General features: G+C 67.0%; 1 protein-coding gene across 3 annotated transcripts in view; it reads right to left on the reverse strand.

Annotated features, from left to right (window-relative positions):
* Positions 1 to 1,595: 1,595 nt before the first annotated feature.
* The window catches only part of NLGN3 (neuroligin 3), a 17,706-nt gene continuing 1,853 nt past the window's right edge, over positions 1,596 to 17,448 (reverse strand). For 2 of the 3 annotated variants that reach the window (XM_019536354.1, XM_019536353.1), the window contains 5 exons: positions 12,807 to 12,866; positions 9,994 to 10,143; positions 9,422 to 9,607; positions 4,612 to 5,401; positions 1,596 to 3,302 (listed from right to left, as the gene is read on the reverse strand). In XM_019536354.1, the coding sequence (XP_019391899.1) occupies positions 2,456 to 3,302; positions 4,612 to 5,401; positions 9,422 to 9,607; positions 9,994 to 10,143; positions 12,807 to 12,866 (2,033 nt within the window). In that variant the 3' untranslated portion in view covers positions 1,596 to 2,455. The remainder of the gene's footprint in view (positions 3,303 to 4,611; positions 5,402 to 9,421; positions 9,608 to 9,993; positions 10,144 to 12,806; positions 12,867 to 17,448) is intronic. The other variant, XM_019536355.1, reaches the window with a different exon arrangement.

The following is a 17,448-nucleotide window of genomic DNA, read 5'->3' on the forward strand; positions in this document are numbered from 1 at the left end:
CAGGGTCACAGGGGTGCACGTCCCAGCCTGGGGTGCCTGTTACTGGGGTGGGGGTGGGGGGGCTGGTCCCAGGGGGGCTGCAGAGGCCTGGCTTGGTGCTGCCAGTGGCACAGGCCCTGCACCACGGTGCAGCTCTGGGCCCGGGGCACTGCCCCTCTGACAGCACCACAGGGGCCGGTGCCCTGCCAGGGAGTGGGGGGGCACAGTTGTCAGGCTCTTTGGGCAGCACCAACTCGCGCATGTGGGACCTGAGGAAGCAACAGACTGGCTGGCACAGGCAGGGCACTGCTGGGTGGGAGCTCGCAGCTGGGAAGCCCTGCTTATGGAATAGGTGCCCTCAGCTGCCCCGGCGCTGCATCTAGTGAGACACCCACTGCACGGCCCCTGGCTGGGCGTTCCCACGGGTGGGCGCTTGCTTGGGGGTCACAGCCCCCGAGGACTCAGGAGCGCAGCCCTTTCCCCCAGACCCAGGCATCCTCCCCTGCCCCAATGCCAGGCATCTCACAGGAGACCACACATAAAAATATCAGTTTTATTGGAGCAGGTTACTCGCTGGGGTGACGGGTACAAATACATTCTGCCATCTGCACCACCCAGTCCCGGCCCTGGGGCGGGGGAGCAACGCCCCCCAGCCTTACCCTGGCTTGGGGCTCGCCTACCCCAGCTGGGGGCAGGTGCTGGGCATGTGGACGCCCTGCGGTGGAGGGGAGCAGCCTTGCTGGCCATGGACTGGGGCTCAGGATCAGGCCCCTCCTGCCCCTGCCGGCCGCCAGTGCGGTGACCCTGTGATACCGCTGTGGAGACCCCGGAAGCCTGATCCCGTGCCAGAGGAGGCCGCGCAGCACGACTGCCCCTGACCACACAGCCCTGTAGCACTGCTCCAGGGCCTCAGGCTGCACCCCTGCCCTGGGCTCCCCACCCCCACTGCCCCCGAGCCACAGCCCTCCCCACCTCAGCCAGCGTCAGCCCCCACCCCGCAGTGCCCCTCACTCCCGAGCTGCAGCCCCTGCGCCCCGCAGCCCTGCCCACCCTTTCCTGCCATGCTGCAGGCTAGCTCCACCCACTGGGACTGGGCTCTGGCCAGAGGACCCCAAGCACAGGGCCTGCTCGCCAAGGGCAGAGGCCCAGAAGGGACCAGCCGAGACCAACCTGGACACGCTGCCTCCCCCTGGCCCCTCGCATGCTGCCCTGGCACTGCTCCAAAGTGGGCTGCCTTGGGCCCCCGGGTTTGCTCACGGGTTCGCCCCTGAGGTGGCTGGCTGCAAGACCCCAGGGAGGCGGGGGGCGTGGAGGGCACAGGGCAGAGCAGGCAGGGGGGCATGGACCTGGGCAGCAGGGAGCAGGGCTGGGGCCTGAGGGTGGCACGGGAGGGCTCAGCTGAGCAGTGTCAGTGCAGCAGGGGCGGCACTCACTGGAAGGGCAAGGAGCAAAGGTAGGACCAGCAAGCACGTGGCCCTGGGGAGTGGGGGCAGGAAGGCAGTTGGGCAGGGCAGGGCGGGGGCAGTCACGGACGGGCTGTATGGCACGTAGTGCCCAGCTGGTGTACGCGGCATGAGAGAAGAGGGAGAATATAAAAAATACAAAAGGTCAGGCAGGGCCTGGGGGCACGTGCTGCCGGGCTCGGGGATGCCGGGGCCACACACGCTGGGATTCTAACTGGCTTTTTTATTTTATATCAAGAACACTTGGTTTAAAATCTTTACAAAGGACAAAACGCGGCGACTCCGTTAGTGTGTAAAGAACTAAAGATCTGCTTAAAAAACGTCTCTGCAAAGAGAAACGCCCGCACGAAAAAGGTTCTCTGCAGCGCACAGCAGGCAGGGGCCAGCCCGGGGTGGGCACGGCTCCCCTAGCTCCTGCCCGGCCGCTGCGGCTCGGCAAAGTGCGGGCGGGTGTTCCACGGCACTTTGGATGATGGCGAGTTTCTGGCGCCCCTGGGCTCCCGTGGCAAGAGGTGACCAGGGGCGCTGGGCAGCCCCATGTGCCAGGCAGGGCCGCTGCCTGGCATGAGGCGCAGCCCCTGGAGGCCAATGGACCGCGGGCCAAGGCAGAGGCTCTGCAGCCCCTCGCGTGCGTCCGTCTTGCTGCTGGCGTGGCCAGGGCTCCCTAGCAGGGAGCGGGGCATAAGGGCCGTGCCCCTGCCCTGGGGTCAGTCCTGCTGTGCGGCTCTGGCTGGGCCCCACAACCCCGGCATCAGCGCAGGAGAGTCAAAGCACTTGGAGAAATAAAAAACAAATGGAGGAAGGAGCAGGGGGTGGCACCAGTCGTCCCCCCCATGCTGTCTGCAGTGCGCCAGCTGGGGCTCTGCTCTGCCCTCTGGGCTGGACAAGCCTGTCCGTGCGCTGTCGGAGTGCCCGGGCCCCCACCCCGGCCCCAGCGTCCGCTGTGAGCGAGCGTGCGTGTGCGTGCGTGTGTGTGCGTGCGCGGGCAGGCGGGCGGGCGGGCGGCTGGGGAGCTATACCCTGGTGGTGGAGTGTGAGTGGGGGAGCCCGGTGCTGTTGAAGCCAGTGGCGAAGGTGTTGTAGGGGTGCAGGGTCTGCAGCCCCACCAGGGAGTTGGGGATCATGGTGATGGTGTTGGGCGTCATGAGCGGGATGTCGTCTGGCGAGCGGCGCAGGGTCAGCGTGTAGTCAGGCAGCGCGGCCAGGCGCAGGGCATCATGGGCTGGCACGGGCACTGGCTCGCACTCGCGGTGTGCCTGGCTGGCCTGCAGGGAGGGGATCTCCTCCTCGGGCGTGTGGGCCATGTCGTTGGCAGCACTGCGCTGGGGGCTGGGCTGGCGGTGTGTGTCCTGCCGGCGCTTGTCCTTGCGGTAGTAGAGGGCAGCGAAGGCCAAGACGTTGAGGAAGAGGAGGGAGGCGCCCACGGCAATGGTGACGCTCAGCTCGGTGGAGTAGTCGCGTGGGTTCTCAATCAGCAGGGTCCCGGCCTCCTGCTCTGGGCTCCATGGCTCCTTGCCGTCCTCACTGTTGTAGGCGGGGGACAGGGCAGGACGCTTGGTGGTCCAGGCCTTGCTGTTGGGCCGGCGGGTGATGTGGGCGTTCTGTGTGGCGTCAGGTGGCGGCACCTTGGTGGTGGTGGACGTGTAGTGGAACATGTCGTGCAGATTGTACAGGTGCGGCACCAGGTGCTTCCAGAAGGCCACCTTGGTGGCGCGGTAGTGGTCGCGCACCCGTGGCTTCAGCCCGATGTGCAGGTACAGCTGGTCTCGAGGGTTGTACTTGGACCAGGCCACCTCCTCGAAGCGGTTGGCCTTGGTGTGGATGAACTTGGTGTCCTGGGGCACTGGCTTGTTGGGGTCCCTGTGCACACAGGGTGGGACAGGGTTAGCGGGGAGGGGGCAGGTGATGACACGTTGCCCTTGCCGGTGCCCGTGACCCACCCTGCCAATGCCGTCTGTGCTGCTACTGAGTCCAGGGACCCCCGAGCACAACAGCCCTGCTCCGGCTGGTGCTGGACAGCTGGGAGGCAGCCAGGGCTCTGGCACTCTCAGCCTAAGCAGACAGGAGGCAACAGCTGGACACAGACAGACCGACTGATGGGCAGACGGATGGAGGGAGGAGGGAGCACAGGGACGCTGAGTGGCAATGGGGTCCGTGCTGGCAGTGGAGCTGTAGCCGGTGTCCTGCAGCATCGCAGCAGAGGCACAAGGAAACCGTGGGGGCTTCATGATGGGCTCAGAGAGCTGCCCAGGCTGGAGGGGCCGTGGGATGGAAGCACCTGTGAGGCACGGGGCAGCACAGGTGAGCAGGAGAAGCTGCAGCGGGGACAGGGCTGTGCCCTGAGTGGGGGCCGTGGGGCACATGCCCGGGGCAGAGATGCTCACTCAACTCACACAGGCGGTGCCTGGCCAGGGCAAGCAGCAGCCGGGGCTGGCAGGAACCTGCCCACCACTGAGAGCCGTGGGGCAGGGCTTGGGCTGCCCAGAAGCAAGGCTAAGCTACGCCCGGTATCAACCCCACCTGCCTGAGCACGCCAGAGCCTCCATAGTGCTCGGCAGGACGCAGGCAGGCAGGACCCACATGCTGAGCCCAGGGAGGAGCCTGGCCCACACGGGCGATGAGGGGAGGCCAGGCCAGGTCAGGTGGGGGCACGTAACCTGGTGGCTGGGATCAGGGAGGTGAGTGTGCACAGACAGATGGGCTCAGGGCAACACACACACACATGCATGTCAGCTTGAGGGGACACACATGGACACAGATTGGCTGACTGCCTCAGGGTTGCTCCCATAAGCCCTGGCACAGGGCCACATGCCCTAGTGCCACACACACCCACAGGACTCGGCACAGAGCCCATACATGCCCTGGTGCCACATGCACCCACACAACCCCTCATGAGCCCACCCACACCTGCACACCCAGGTGTGGACCCTGCACACACCCACACGTCCCAGTGCAGAGTCTGCACACACCCAAGGCCCCTGGCTTGGAGCGCACGTGTGCCCCAGCGTCCTTTCTGCATACGTGCACATATATCTAAGCAAGGAGCCTGCAGTTGCCCACACATGCTTTGCACACGCCCCAGCATGGAGCCCACGTGTGCCTGCCCACACCCAGCATGGAGCCTGCAAGCACCTGCCCATGCCTGGCACGGAGACCAAACACTGCTCACCCCGTCTTGGCAAAGTTGGTCCAGTAGGTCATAACGACAGCACTGAGCATGATGTCGTTCTTGGAGAAGTTGCAGGGGAAGAGGTCAGTGGGGCCGATCATAGGGATGCCGAAGACATAAGGCACCTCGTCGCCGTGCGCCGCATCGGACCAGGCGGGCTTCATGAGGCTCTGGCAGTGGTGATAGAAGGCATAGAAGTAGGTGGGGGAGCCGTAGCGGGCGTGCAGGTCGGCCGTCACCACCGAGGGCTCCACCCACTGGTGGTCGGTGAAGAGGGCCACCAGGGTCTTGCGGCGTGTCTCAGGGTTGTCGCGGTCAGCCCAGTCTGTGTACATGAACTTGATGGTCTCCCGCAGCGTGTCCTTGCCCTCAGGGTACCCATACAGGTTGTCCACAAAGTTAGAGACAGAGTAGTCGAAGTCGCTGCCTGAGACACCATCCTCGGGGTCCACCACCCCCTCCACAAACTTCAGCCCCTCTCCCTGGTTCACGCCCAGCATGATGTCATAGTTGAGGAACTCGCCCTGCTCCATCAGGATCTCGGGGTCATCAGGGATCACGTCGCCATCGATGACGGGGCCGAAGGCCACATGGTAGCGTGCCGGCTGGATGTCCTGCTCCACCAGCTCCTTGGCACTCTTTTGGCGCAGACAGTCCACCATGTCCACCGTGTCCAGCACATTGCAGCCCACCTTGTCTGCCAGCATGCTCGTGTACTTCACTGGCTGGTAGTTCACGGCCCAGCTGGAGAGCGCCGAGCCGCTCTGGATGATGGCCCTCTGGAACAGCCCTGCAGCGAGACACAAAGCAGCCCACGGGGTGAGAGCCAGAGCACAGCCAGGTCCTGGCGCAGCATGGCCAGCTCTAGCTAGCTCTCCAGTCCATGCAGCTGGTCAGAGCCCCATATATGTGGAGGAGCATCCCCCAAGAGCGAAAGCTGGGCCTCAGAAAATGCCCCTGGAGCAGAAGTGGAGGCAGGGATGGGGCACTGCCTGCCTCTTTCACTGGCACCCTTGGCTGGGCCCCGTAAGGCAAGCTGGGGGGTCCCTTCTCCCAGCACCAGAGCCCAGCACAGTGTGCACAGGTCACGGGGCGGGGGCAGCAGGAGCCTCTGGGAGCGCCAGGCTTGCAAGAAGCGCATGCTTTCTGGGGGCTGCTGGTGCGCAGCCGGAGCCAGGCTGCACGGGGCCACACATCCAGGTCTAGATGGCATCGGAGCCATGTGGGCCGAGGAAGCATGGGCACCCCAGGGTGCAGGGGGGCAATGGGCCCATTGCTTGGGCCACCCGGCCCCACTACTGCCCCCAAGTTGTGTGCCTCTCGCAAGCAGGCACTGGCGCCAGGCAGGGAGCAGCTCTGCCCACGCTGCGCCTATGTCCAGGAGGCCTCAGGATCCTGGTGGGGGGGGGTAGCCCCTGGGTGAGCAGCAGACTGGCAGCCTGAGGGTTAATGCTGCCAGCGCCGCTTAACCCTGCGCATCCCACTGAGGTGCTTTGTGAGGGCTTCCCCTGGCTACCCCTGCTTCCTGCCCAGCTGGGCCCGCTCCGTGCCAAGGCCGCCTGGCAGGAACACGCCGGCCGGGGCACAAAGGGGCCTTTCTGCGCGGGAGCGCGGGGGGGCGGGCGCGCGCCCTGCGGAGCCGGGCCACAAAGGCCCTGGCCCGGGCACAGGAATGCGTGGCCAGGCTCCAGCGCCGCCTCAATGGGGCTTGTGCAGAATACAAAGGGCTCCGGAAACAGTGCTGGGGATGGACGGGACGGGACGGGACGGGACGGGACGGGGAGCGCCGGGGCTCCGCGCGCCGGCTGGGCCCACGCCCGCGCACAGCCTCCACGCCAGCCCGGCCCGCGCGAGGTCGCGAGCAGGCTGGCAGACGGAGCACGTCCCACGCGGCTGGACCTCACTGCTGCCGCGCTCGGCGCCATGCTGCTCCCGGAGTCATCCAGGGGCCCCCGGGGCGCCAGGTCCAGCACCACCTGCCCAGCACGGGCACCGCTGGCGGGCAGCCTACGGCCCTCTGCCTGGCCCCGGCAGCAGGGAATCCACCTTCTCTGCAGCTGGCCGTGGCAGTGCCCGGGAGCAGGCCTCTACCCGGTCACATCCACGTGTTTGAGGCCTGGTCAGTCACAGCACCCCCTGCCCTGGAGGTCCGTGAGCCCCAGCCACTGCCCCGCCCTCGGGCTCTGCAGGGTTGCTTCTGCCCAGGGCAGCTGGAAAGAGCAGACACATCATGGGTGTCTTGGGAAAGAGCTTGGCGGTGACAGATGAAGGCATGGGATGCAGATGGCGCAGGCCCTGCCATGCTCCTCCAGTGTGCGGCACACCCTCCCCTGCTGCAGCTGCGAGTGCGCTGGGCACACACAAGCTCTGGGAAGCAGGGGCGGGAGCAGTATCCCAGGTGGGTGTCAGTGCCTGGCAGGAGGCAGCCTGCAGCAGGGCCCTGGGGCCCAGTCCAGCCCCCAGGCACCGATCTGCCCCCAGGATGCTCCATGCCGGGGAGCCCGCGTGCTCACCAGCCCCAGGCAGGCTGCCCGCACACTGTGCACATGGCTCCTGGGGCACTGGGCTCCCCCCACTACCTGTGTACAGCCCTCATGCTACGTGCCCAGGGTGCATGTCTCGTACACCAGCATGGAGGCAGTGCTGCTCGACACAGCCCTGCCCCTGGCCCACGCACACGTGTGTGGAAACAGCCAACCTGTGTAACTCCTGCCCTGCATGTGCCCTGCCTATGACTGCTTGAGGGGAATATGCCTCCTGCCAGCCAGCACTGGGGGACCCCGGAAATGCCCAGCAAAGACAGGCCAGACCGGAGTGGCCCATCCCCATGTCAGCCAGCCCTGGGGATCTCTCCTGAGAGGACAGGAGCTGTCTGCCGCTCACGGGGAATCCTGGAGCCATGGGGGTGCCAGGGACCTCCGGGGGCCAACCCCTGCATGAGGCAGGATCAGCCGAGTGCAAACTCTGCGTCCAGCAACTAGCAACATTACACGGTCAGCCCTGATGCAGCACCAGACATCATGCCCACACCTGCCATGGGGAAAGCAGGGGACCATGGTGGCCAGTGTCCTGCTACTGTGAAAGGTTGTTAATAGACACTCGAGTGATCCCACAAAAAGGCCATGCCCCGCTACTGAGGAAGGCAAATCCCACCCCCCCATCTGGTCAGGTGGTAAAGTTCCTTCCTGACCCCAAATCCGGCATTGGTCTGACCCTGAACACAGGGGCAAGACCCTCTAGCCAGGAACCTGTGGCGTTGGTGCCAGCAGCAGCACTGGCACAGCCCAGCCCCATCCTCAGCCTGGACTGCAGCAGCACCAGCGCCTCTGGACGAGACTCAAAAAAACCTTGATACCTGGAGCAACAGGAGGGGAAAGAATTGTCTCCCAGCCCCACGTGCAGCCAGCAAAGCCCAAAAGCCTGGGGAACCCCCATGGTAGGACACAGGCATCCCGACGCCTGGATCACCCTGACCAGTGGCTGTCCAAGCGCCTCTCGACACCTCCATGATCAAGAGTCCACTGCTTCCCCGGCGTCTACTCCACCGCCTGGCTATCCCTGCACTGAAGTTTCTCCTGATCTCCAGTCTAACCCTCCTTCGTTGCAACTTCAAGTACCTGATCTGCATCCTCCTCTCTGCAGCAAGACAGAAAAGGTGCTTTCCCTCTTTTTTTATGGCAGCCCTTCAAGTACTTGAAGACTGCTGTCATGAACCCTCTTAAGTGCCTTCTCCACAAGCTGAACATGCCCAGCTCCTTCAGCCTCTCCTCTATGACTTGCTTTCCAAGCCCTGGATCATCTTTGTTGCTACCTCTGGACCCTCTCCAACTTCTCCACGTCCTTTTTAAAATGTAGAGCCCAGAACTGCGCGCAGTGTCCAGATGAGGCCTAACCAATGCCAAGTAGAGAGGCAGATGACCACCTCCCATGTCCTGCACCTGATGCAACTGCCGATATCTCCCAAAACTGCCTTGTGTGTGGCTGCATCACACTGCAGACTCCTATCAAATCTGCGATCTCCCAAGACTCCCAGACCCTTCTCCAAGGGGCTCCAGCCACCTCACGGAGACCCCAGGGCGAGCGCTGGGTGCCTCCAGCTGCACCACGTCTGCACAGCCCATCCCAGGAGAGCCAATACCCTTACAGAGCCTGGTCCTGCCAGGACAACTTGGGCCAAGCTAGCTGCAGGAAGCGCTTGGTGTAGAGCTGCAGGGTTTGACATGGGGCTACAGGGGCAAAGAGAATGGCTAGGCCCTAGCAGACACCACGTTGCACAGGCCCTTGCACAGAGACTGCGCCACACGGGTTTGCCCCAGAGTCCGGCTCAGCACCCTGCTGCTCTGACCCCTGGCAGCTGCCAGCTGGCTCCAGCCCCAGCTTGTGTCACTGGCCCTTGGGCTGACCCTGCCCTCCCTGCCCTGTGTTGCACAGCCCATCTCACAGCACAGCCTGCTCTTGGGAGCCTGGCCCTGCCCTGCTGAGCCAACCCGGCCATCGCCTCTGCACTGCCGAGATCATCGCTCCCGGACCGGGTATCAGACTGGACACAGAACCTGGCTCCGTCTCTCTAGGGCTTTGCAGGATGGCATGCGGCGGTACACGCCATGCACCGCTGGACACAACCGACTCCTTCTGCCAGTCTGCACTCCCCAGCAGTGTCACGCGCTCCCTGCATGCAGCATGGCCGGCAGAGCACTGCCCAGGGCAGGACAGAGCCAGGTTGTGGCTCTGCCCCTGCCCCTGCCCACCAGCCCAGGGGGCCCTCATCTGTTCCTCCTGCTCCGTGCCCAGTGGAGCAGAGCGCACCTACCTTCAGAGTGGTGGGACAGGGTGAGCAGGCTGACACAGGAGGCGCCAATGCCAGAGCCGAAGACAGTGATGCGCAGGGGGTCCCCACCAAAGAAGGCGATGTTCTCACTGACCCAGCGCAGCGCCTGGATCTGGTCCAGCAGCCCGTAGTTCCCCTTGGCGGCCTGGTCCCCCGTGCTCAGGAACCCTGGGGGCCACGCAGAGCCTGTCAGCAGCAAGGCACGAGCCTGAGGGCTCTGCTGCCTCCTCCAGCCCTCGTGCACGGCCCAACGGCCTGCAGCATCTGCGAGGGTCCCCGACCGCGGTGGGCACCGCTGAGCCTGGCCCGGGGTTGCAGGGGTGCACACAGGGCAGCAGGACTCTAGCCTGAGCCATTTGCCCTGGGCCCCGAAACCAGCTGCCCTGGCAGGCCCAGGCTCCCGGCCCCACTGAGTGCGGGTCCCTGTCAGGGGAGAGCAGGAAGCAGAGCCCCAGTGGGAGCAACTCCAGATGCCCTGGCCCGGCAGCCCTGCCCGGGGCTGGGACCTCACAGCACGCCCTGCCCTGCCCTGCCCTGCCCAGCCCGGCTGGTACCTAGCACACCGACGCGGTAGTTGAGGGTGATGACGATGACGTTGCCGTAGCTGGCCAGGACACTGCCGTCAATCATGTTGCCGGTGCCTTCCATGTAGGAGCCACCATGGATGTAGACCATCACAGGCTTGGCCCCGCTGTCCCGGATGTCTGCAAGGAGATGGGGTTACACATGGCACCCGCCACGCCATGGCCGGGGCAGTGCCAGCTGCCAGGACCGGGGGCAAGGGGCCAGCTCTGCTCTGCGCTGTCCCTGCCGTGGAGGGGGGGCAGTGTCATGGCCTGAGCCCCCCAGGCCTCCTCCCCCTGCCCTGGGAACAGCCTCCTCCCCCCGCCTTGCCCTGCCAGTGCCATGGCGGGAGGGGGTGGCTGGGGCTGAGCGGACGCGGTGATGCTGCCCCGGGTCCCGGGCCTGCCCCGTGGCGCCCTGGCAGCTGGCCCAGCCCTGGCGAGCGGGGGCGTGCAGGACGGGGAGGCAGGGGTGCAGGGGCTCAGGTGTCTGACCGCCTGAGGACACGAGGAACCAGCCTGCACCACACGTGGCCGGCGCCCGGCACCAACGCCGCAGCAATGGGCAGACAGACAGGGCAGGGAATGGGGCACCCAGGTGGGACCGGAGCGGGGATGGGGTGAAAAGGCAGTGGGAGGAGGAGGATTAGGCACAGGCGGGGGCTGAAGGGGCTGGGGAACACCAGGCTTAGGCTCCCTCTCGTCTGCTCATGAACCTCTCTTGGGCCCCGGCCCCAGCCGAGCGCAAGCCAGTGGCCTGCGGCTGCAGCCTGTGGAGGAGGGGTGCTGGGGCTGGGGCTGCGAGGGCCCCCTGCTCCGGGCTCCCGCTGCGGGCCCTGGGGTCCAGCACAGGGGTCTGGGCTGTGCCAGGAAGGGGGCAGAGGTCCCCAGCGCCAGAGGCAGGAGCGCGCCACATCTCAGCACAGCGGCCCGGCCCTGCGCTGCCCGCCGGGCACCGTGGCCCCCTGGGCCCCACGGCCACTGGGCCGCCTGCAGCCCATGCACACCGGCGCCCAGGAGCACGGCAGGACGTGCCTGGGAACATGTGTCCCAGCACTGCCTGCATGTCCGCAGGCCTCGCCACGTGTGCGTGCACCAGAGGTGATGGCCGGTGCCCGGGACATGGGGTCACAGGACAGGACTGGGGAGAGTGGGGGCCGAGGAGCAGGTGCTTGAGGCTTCCCAAGTGAAGCCATGCCTGCCAGGGGGGCCCATGCCTTGGCATCCCATGCCGCCCGGCTCCCAGCTCTGGACCAGCCCCCAGGCCCCCCGGCAGTGCTGGGGCTGGGCCTGTGCTGGAGCTGAGCTCATGGGAGCCCGCGTGCTTGCTACACCGCCGTGCATAGCCCGAGCCCAACTGCACTGCTCAGCAGCCCGGGCCCAGACCCAGCTCAAGCTGCCCGAGGCCCATCCAGCCCTGGCACCACGGCCTGCTCCGAGCCAGCACAGCCCAAAGTGCCCGGCCTGGCCCTGCACCGCCCAAGGGCTGCGTTCCCCTCCTGCTCAGGAGTAACTCACACCGGGGATGGCCCCAGGCCTGCCCCTGCCTGGTCACCTCTGCCCAGCCTGGCCTGGCTCGAGTGCCAACGTCGTGCCCTGCCCGCAGCGCTCATCCAGCCCTGCTGCCTCTGAGCCTCGCCAGGAGTGCTGTGGGCTCGCGCCTCCTGCAGCCCCCGGCCCACCCCCAGCCTTTGCTGCCTGCCAGCCGTTCCCGGGGCAGTTGGAGCGCCCCTGGAGGCCCGGGCCCAGCTGAGCTGCTGCAGAGTCTGGAGGAGATCCCCGGCTGGTCCCTGCTCCTAGGGCACCCCCGTGCCTTCACCTCACGGATCCCACCGGTGCCACCATCCACGAGGACAAGTGCCACAAAGGCAGCACCAGCCAGCCTGGCAGCCAGGCCTCAGCAACTGCACCTTCTCCCTCGGAGAATTACAGCCATGTGCCGGAGGGGTCCTGCCCTGCCCGCTCCCCTCCCGGTGCCCAGCTCCCAGCTCCAGGGGGGCCTCACCGGTCAGCTCTGTACAGCAGCACGCCTGCACACAGCGGTCCCCGCCCCGAGAACTGCACCCTGACCAGTGCCGGCGGCTGTCTTGGGCGTGATGCCTGAGGGAGGTGCACCCGGCAGCAACAGCGCAGGAGCCCCTGCACACCATGATGCATGGGCTGGCCCTGGGACACCCCCTGGCAGCCAAGTGCATGGCCAGCACGGCCCTCCAGCTGGCTACTGGAGCCTGGAGCACTAGCGCCGATGTCAGCACGGTACCAGACCCGGCTGTGCTGCCAGCCCCTGCAGCACGGCACGGCACAGCCAAGCACAGGAGGCAGCGGGAGTGCAAGCCAGGTGGGCAGCCCCAGGTTGGACCGTGCTTTGCTGCCTAGGCCGGCGGGTCCTGCTCTCCACGCTGTGCAGGGCGAGGGGGGGTGGCAGTGGTGGGGATAGGAGGGGGGTGTCCGCTCACCGCAGGCACTGCTGGGTCGAAAAGGGGGTGGAGGTGAGCCCGGCCAGGCCGGGCTGGGTGCAGTGTTGGGGCCTGCGCCACGCCTGCACACAAGCTGCCATGCTTCCCTGCAGCCTGGGCTGGCGGGAAGGCAGAGCGGCGGGGGCCTGCAAGCTGCCCTGGGGAGACGGGGCCACGGAGCGAGCGCCCCCGTGCCCTGCGCAGCCCGCCTGCCCGCCCCGTGCAGCTGTGCAGCCCCATGAGACAGACAGACAGACAGACAGACGGGGCTCCGGGCGGCCGCCAGCGGCGAGCACGCGGCTGGCTTTGCGCGTCATGCAGCAGCAGCAGCCTCGAGCACAGAAATACCTTCGTCTTCGTCCCCGTCATTATCGGCTAAGTCCTCGCCCTGTTTCTTAGCGCTGGCTCCTAGGGACCAAACACGAGGAGACAGAACAGGAAAGGAAAACAGAACACAAAACAAGAGAATTCAAAGAGAGCGAGACAGCAGGGACGGGGCCGCCGCCCGCCCGCCGGGCTCCGCACACGGCACCTCTCCGGCTGCCCGGGCTCTGGCCCGCCCGGGCCCCTCGCCTGCAGGGCCTGCACACCTGGGCTGTGGCCTGGGGAAGGGGCAGGAGCCATGGGCTGGGGCCACTCTGGATGCAAGCAGGAGGGCCGTGGAGCCTGCCGCATGCAGGCCTACCCAGGCGTCTGCCCACGTACCCGCCTCCCGTGCGCCCTTGTGGCTGCCTCGCCTTCTGGAGCGCCGCGTGCTGCCCCCGCGCCACAGACGGCACTCAGCCAGTGCTGGGGCAGAGCGCGGCCGGCTGCACGGGTTCGTGTGGTCAGGACCCGAGCATCGCGTTGCATGCCCCCACTTCGGGCCAGAAGTGCCTTCGTTCCCCAGGCACTGGCTGCCCAGGCCCCGACCTCCGGGCTGCAAGCAGGTGGTGCCGCGTCTCTCGGGCACGGAGCACCAGGAGGCCCATGTGCAAGCAGCTGGCACGTGCCCACCCCCCCACGACTGCTGCTGCAGGTGCTGGGCCTGCTCAGTGGGCTGCCTGCCTGCATGCGCGGTGCATGGGTGGGGACAGCAAGTGCCCGAGCTCCCTCGCACCTCGTGCAGCCCAGGGCACACGGCCTACGACCGGAGCCCCTGGGCGTCCTGCGCTGCATCAGCAGGACCTGCTCTCCCCCGCCCCGTGCCGGGCAGTGGGGTCAAAGGGAGCCAGGCACCAACAGGCAGACGGGTTGGATGTCTCCGCCCCAGCTCCCCCTGCCTGACCACAGTCCCTGCTCTGGGCCGAGACCAGATTAATGCTCCCCAAACTGCCCTGGGGCTGCCTCTGCCCCCACAGGCACCTCGCCCAGCACAGGGAGAGGGGGCGGTCAGCCCAGCAGGGCAGGGAGAAGCCTCCCCCCATGCTCCAGCCAGCGCAGGGCCCCTGTGAGACCAGGGACCCCCAGCCAGGCCAGCTCCACAACCTGCCCACCCCACCCTGACACCTGGGCCACAACTCCCTCTGCCTGCCACCCCGTGCCAGCTCAGTCCCTGCCTCGAGCCCTGGCTGCAGACGCCCTCCGCCCCAGCAGCCCCTGCCCTGCAGACGGCAGCCGACGCGGCGGGCTCCAAATGCCGTGCTGGCCCGGGGGCTGCAGTCATTGCTGGTGCCGAGCAGGTTGCAGGGGCCAGGCGCCTGCAGCCAGCAGCTTGCTGGGACCGGCTGCACAGGGCAGGTAGGTGCGTACGGAGAGCCCCGTGTGCTGGTAGCACACGCAAGCATCCTGCGGTGAGCCAGTGCAGAGCACAGGCGCGCCGCTTGGTGACACTGAGGCAGGGGGAGTCCTCGGCTCCGCACGGGGCCCACAGCCCGGAGCAGGGGATGCCGCGGCCCCGCCAGGGGAGCCTGGTGCCAGGGGGGCTCAACTGGCACAGGGGGAAGCTTGGCAGCCCCCACCTTCACACCAAGAGGAGCAAGTCCCAGGCACCCCGTGCAGCAAGGACACGCAGGCTGCCCGGTACCGCGCTACGAGTTGCCCAAGCCAGCGGCCTGCTCCGTGCTTCCCTCCTTGACTCGGGTGAACCCGGGCGCCTGCAGTGCAGAAGGCAGGGCAGGCTCTGGGGGTGGGGGTGAGACCCCAGACTGCAGGTGGATGGGTCCAGGGCCCTGGCCTTCCCCACACACTGGCCTGCATTCACGCCTCGCTAGGAATGCATCGACACCCGCCCGGTTATGTGCGTGGCCTAGAGCTCCTGCAGCCCTGGGACACGTGGGAAGCCCAGCAAGCCCCAGGCCCCTGGCTGCGTGCGGCTGGCCCAGGCACCCCACTGTCCCCGCAAGGGCCGGCACCCCTGAGCACTTGCCCTTCAACTGCGGGAACGGCACATGCAATGGTGGAGGCCAGATCCCCCAAGGAGGCTCCGGAGCAGGGCAGAGCCTGCCTGTCTGGTCACAGCCTGCAGCAAAAGACCCAGCTGTGGGGGGCCAAGGGGGGGGGAGGGAGGCTGCATGCCAAAGCGGGCAGGAGAGGCTGGTGCTGAGGCTGCAGGCAAGGGACAGGGACAGTTTTCCCTCCCCAGTGCTCCTGGGACTCTCAGAGCCAGTAGCATGGGGGCTGCGGTGCTGCCTGCAGACGCAGCCCTGCGTGAGACACAGCCGCTGCCCCAGCACTCGCCTCACCTGTGCCAGGCTTCACCTGCAGCCTCTGCGCCCCCAGGGCAGCGACCCTGGCTGCGAGGCCCAGGCCAAGGGTGGATCAGAACTGGGGGCACGGTCTGGCTCAGCCGGCCCATCCCTCCAGGACCTCGCACGGGCCCAGCCCCGCCAGCACCTTGCTTGCTGCTCCCATATGAAGCGCAGTACAGAATCCCAGAGCCGTGGGGGGGCTGGCAGGGACCCTGTCGGTCGCTAGCGCAGCCTCTGCCACCAGGCCAGGCACACCTATCATCTAACCTCTTCATAACTCTGCGGCCAACCCTGGCACAGCACAGACATTGCACCCAAACCTGCCACAGCACGGCCACAAGGATGCTCGAGCAATTCCAGCAAGAGGCCGTGCAGGCTCCTCCCTCCCCAGCCTGGACCAATCTGACCGGGGGAAATTCTTTTCGGACCCCAAATCTGGCATCGGTCTCAGCCCGAGTGCAGGGGACAGACCCTCTAGGCAGGACCCTGTGGGGTGGGTCCCGGCAGGAGCACTGGCACAGTCCCAGGCCCAGCCTGGGCTGCAGCAGCTCAGCGCCTCTGGGGAAGGCTTCGAAACCCCCTGACAAAGGTAGCAGCAAGAGGGGAAGGAATTCCCTCCTGGTCCCATGTGGCAGCCAGCAAAGCCGGGACGCCTGGGAGATCCCCACAGCAAAGCACAGGCAGCACGATACCTAGATCACCCCTGCCCCGCGCCTGTCCAAGCTCTTTCACGCCCCCAGTGACGGAGAACCTGCAGCTTTCCTGGCGCCTACCCCATGGCCTCCCTGCGCTGTAGTGACGTTTCCCTGAACTCGTGTCAACCTGCTGTGCTGCAGCTGAGAGCCACTGCTTGTGCCGTGCTCCCCGCAGCCAGAGCGGAGGCGCTCTCCCTCCTCCACAGGCATGGCTGCCATGTCCCCCTGCCTGAGCAGGGGTTGCGTCTGTTTCCGATCACAGAACAACGCTCGCAGCACAGCACATCGTGGGCGCGGCAGAGGTCAGCGTCGGGCTGGGGGACCTGGTGCAGGAGCAATATGCCTTTACCAGCCCCCAAGTGTCTCTGTGGGAGGCTTGGGGTCATGTGGCCTGTCGCCTGCCCTCCCGGGCTCAGGCACATGTCCCACGCCTGCATCCTGGCCCTGCCCTGGTGCTAGCCCACCGGGTCTGGACATGCCCAGCAGGGCCTTGCTCACCAACAGCCGTGCACAATCCCCTGGTCTGTTACAGGCAGCGTTGCAGGGGAAGCCAGCCCTGCACCGCCGCTCAGCCCCCCTGCACTGGGTCCCGTGGCACACAGCAGCTCCCCTGGGCAGGGGCATGCCTGGCAGGCAGTGGAGGCTGGCGCAGCAGGAAGAAGGGCTCACAAGGGGCTTGCTCAGGACCAGGAGCTGCTGCCGCCTGAGAGGAGGCTGCCTGCCTGCTTGGGAGGCATGGGAGAGACTCGCTAGTGTGCCGCCCCGGTGCTGGGAGACTGAGGGAAGAGCCAGCCCAGCACCGGGGGGGAAGAGCAAAGCAGCCAACCACGGCACTAGCGGCACCAGGGGGACCTGCCCCACGCCAAGCCCACCTGCATGGGGAGAAGGTGCTGCGACCTGCCTGCCACCCACCAGGTGCCCGAGGGCACGACCCGCCCTCGCACGCGGCAGCTGCACAGGGCCATGCACATCACCCTGCTCACCCCAGCCTTTGGGAAAAGCTGTCCTGTCCCTGCGGCTGTCAGGGGAGCAGCTGTGGCCTGGGCCCAGGGCCTGCACTGCACCGGCCAGTGGCTGCAGGCCGGGCGGCTGGGACAAGGACGGCTCCAGGAGCTTCCGGGACTCTCCCTGCACCGTGGTGGGAACAACCCCTCGGCACGGGACCCAGACGGTCCTAGCCCTGCCGCGGATGCAGGCTCTGGGCAGGCTGGCGGGCTGCAGAGCACAGGCGGTGTGTGACCAGGCTGGGTCACACGAGCCCGGAGCCTGGCTGGGCCCAGGGGCAGACAGCCTGGGTGCCGGGGCAGGCAGGGCCGGCACCCGCGTGTAGGCGCAGGGGGGCGGGCTCCAGCACTGCCGGCAGGACCCAGGCGCTATGTTGGGGACCCCCAGGCACAGGCACGCCCGGGCGGGCCCAGCCCCACGGCACCCGGGGCAAGCAGGCTGCACAGATGTCGAGGCCCCTCGGTTCACCCCGTTCCCGTCCCCGGGCCCCGGCTCCTGTCCCTGCGAGCGGCGGTTGGAGACGGCCTGGGAACGCACCTGGCCCCGCCGTGGCGGCAGAGCCGACCCCGCCCTGGCGAGGGAGCGTCACGCAGCCGGGACGGCCAGGAGGCCCCTCGGAGC

This window comes from Crocodylus porosus, unplaced genomic scaffold (assembly GCF_001723895.1).
Source record: "Crocodylus porosus isolate Cpor-Errol unplaced genomic scaffold, CroPor_comp1, whole genome shotgun sequence".
Lineage (NCBI taxonomy): Eukaryota > Metazoa > Chordata > Crocodylia > Crocodylidae > Crocodylus > Crocodylus porosus.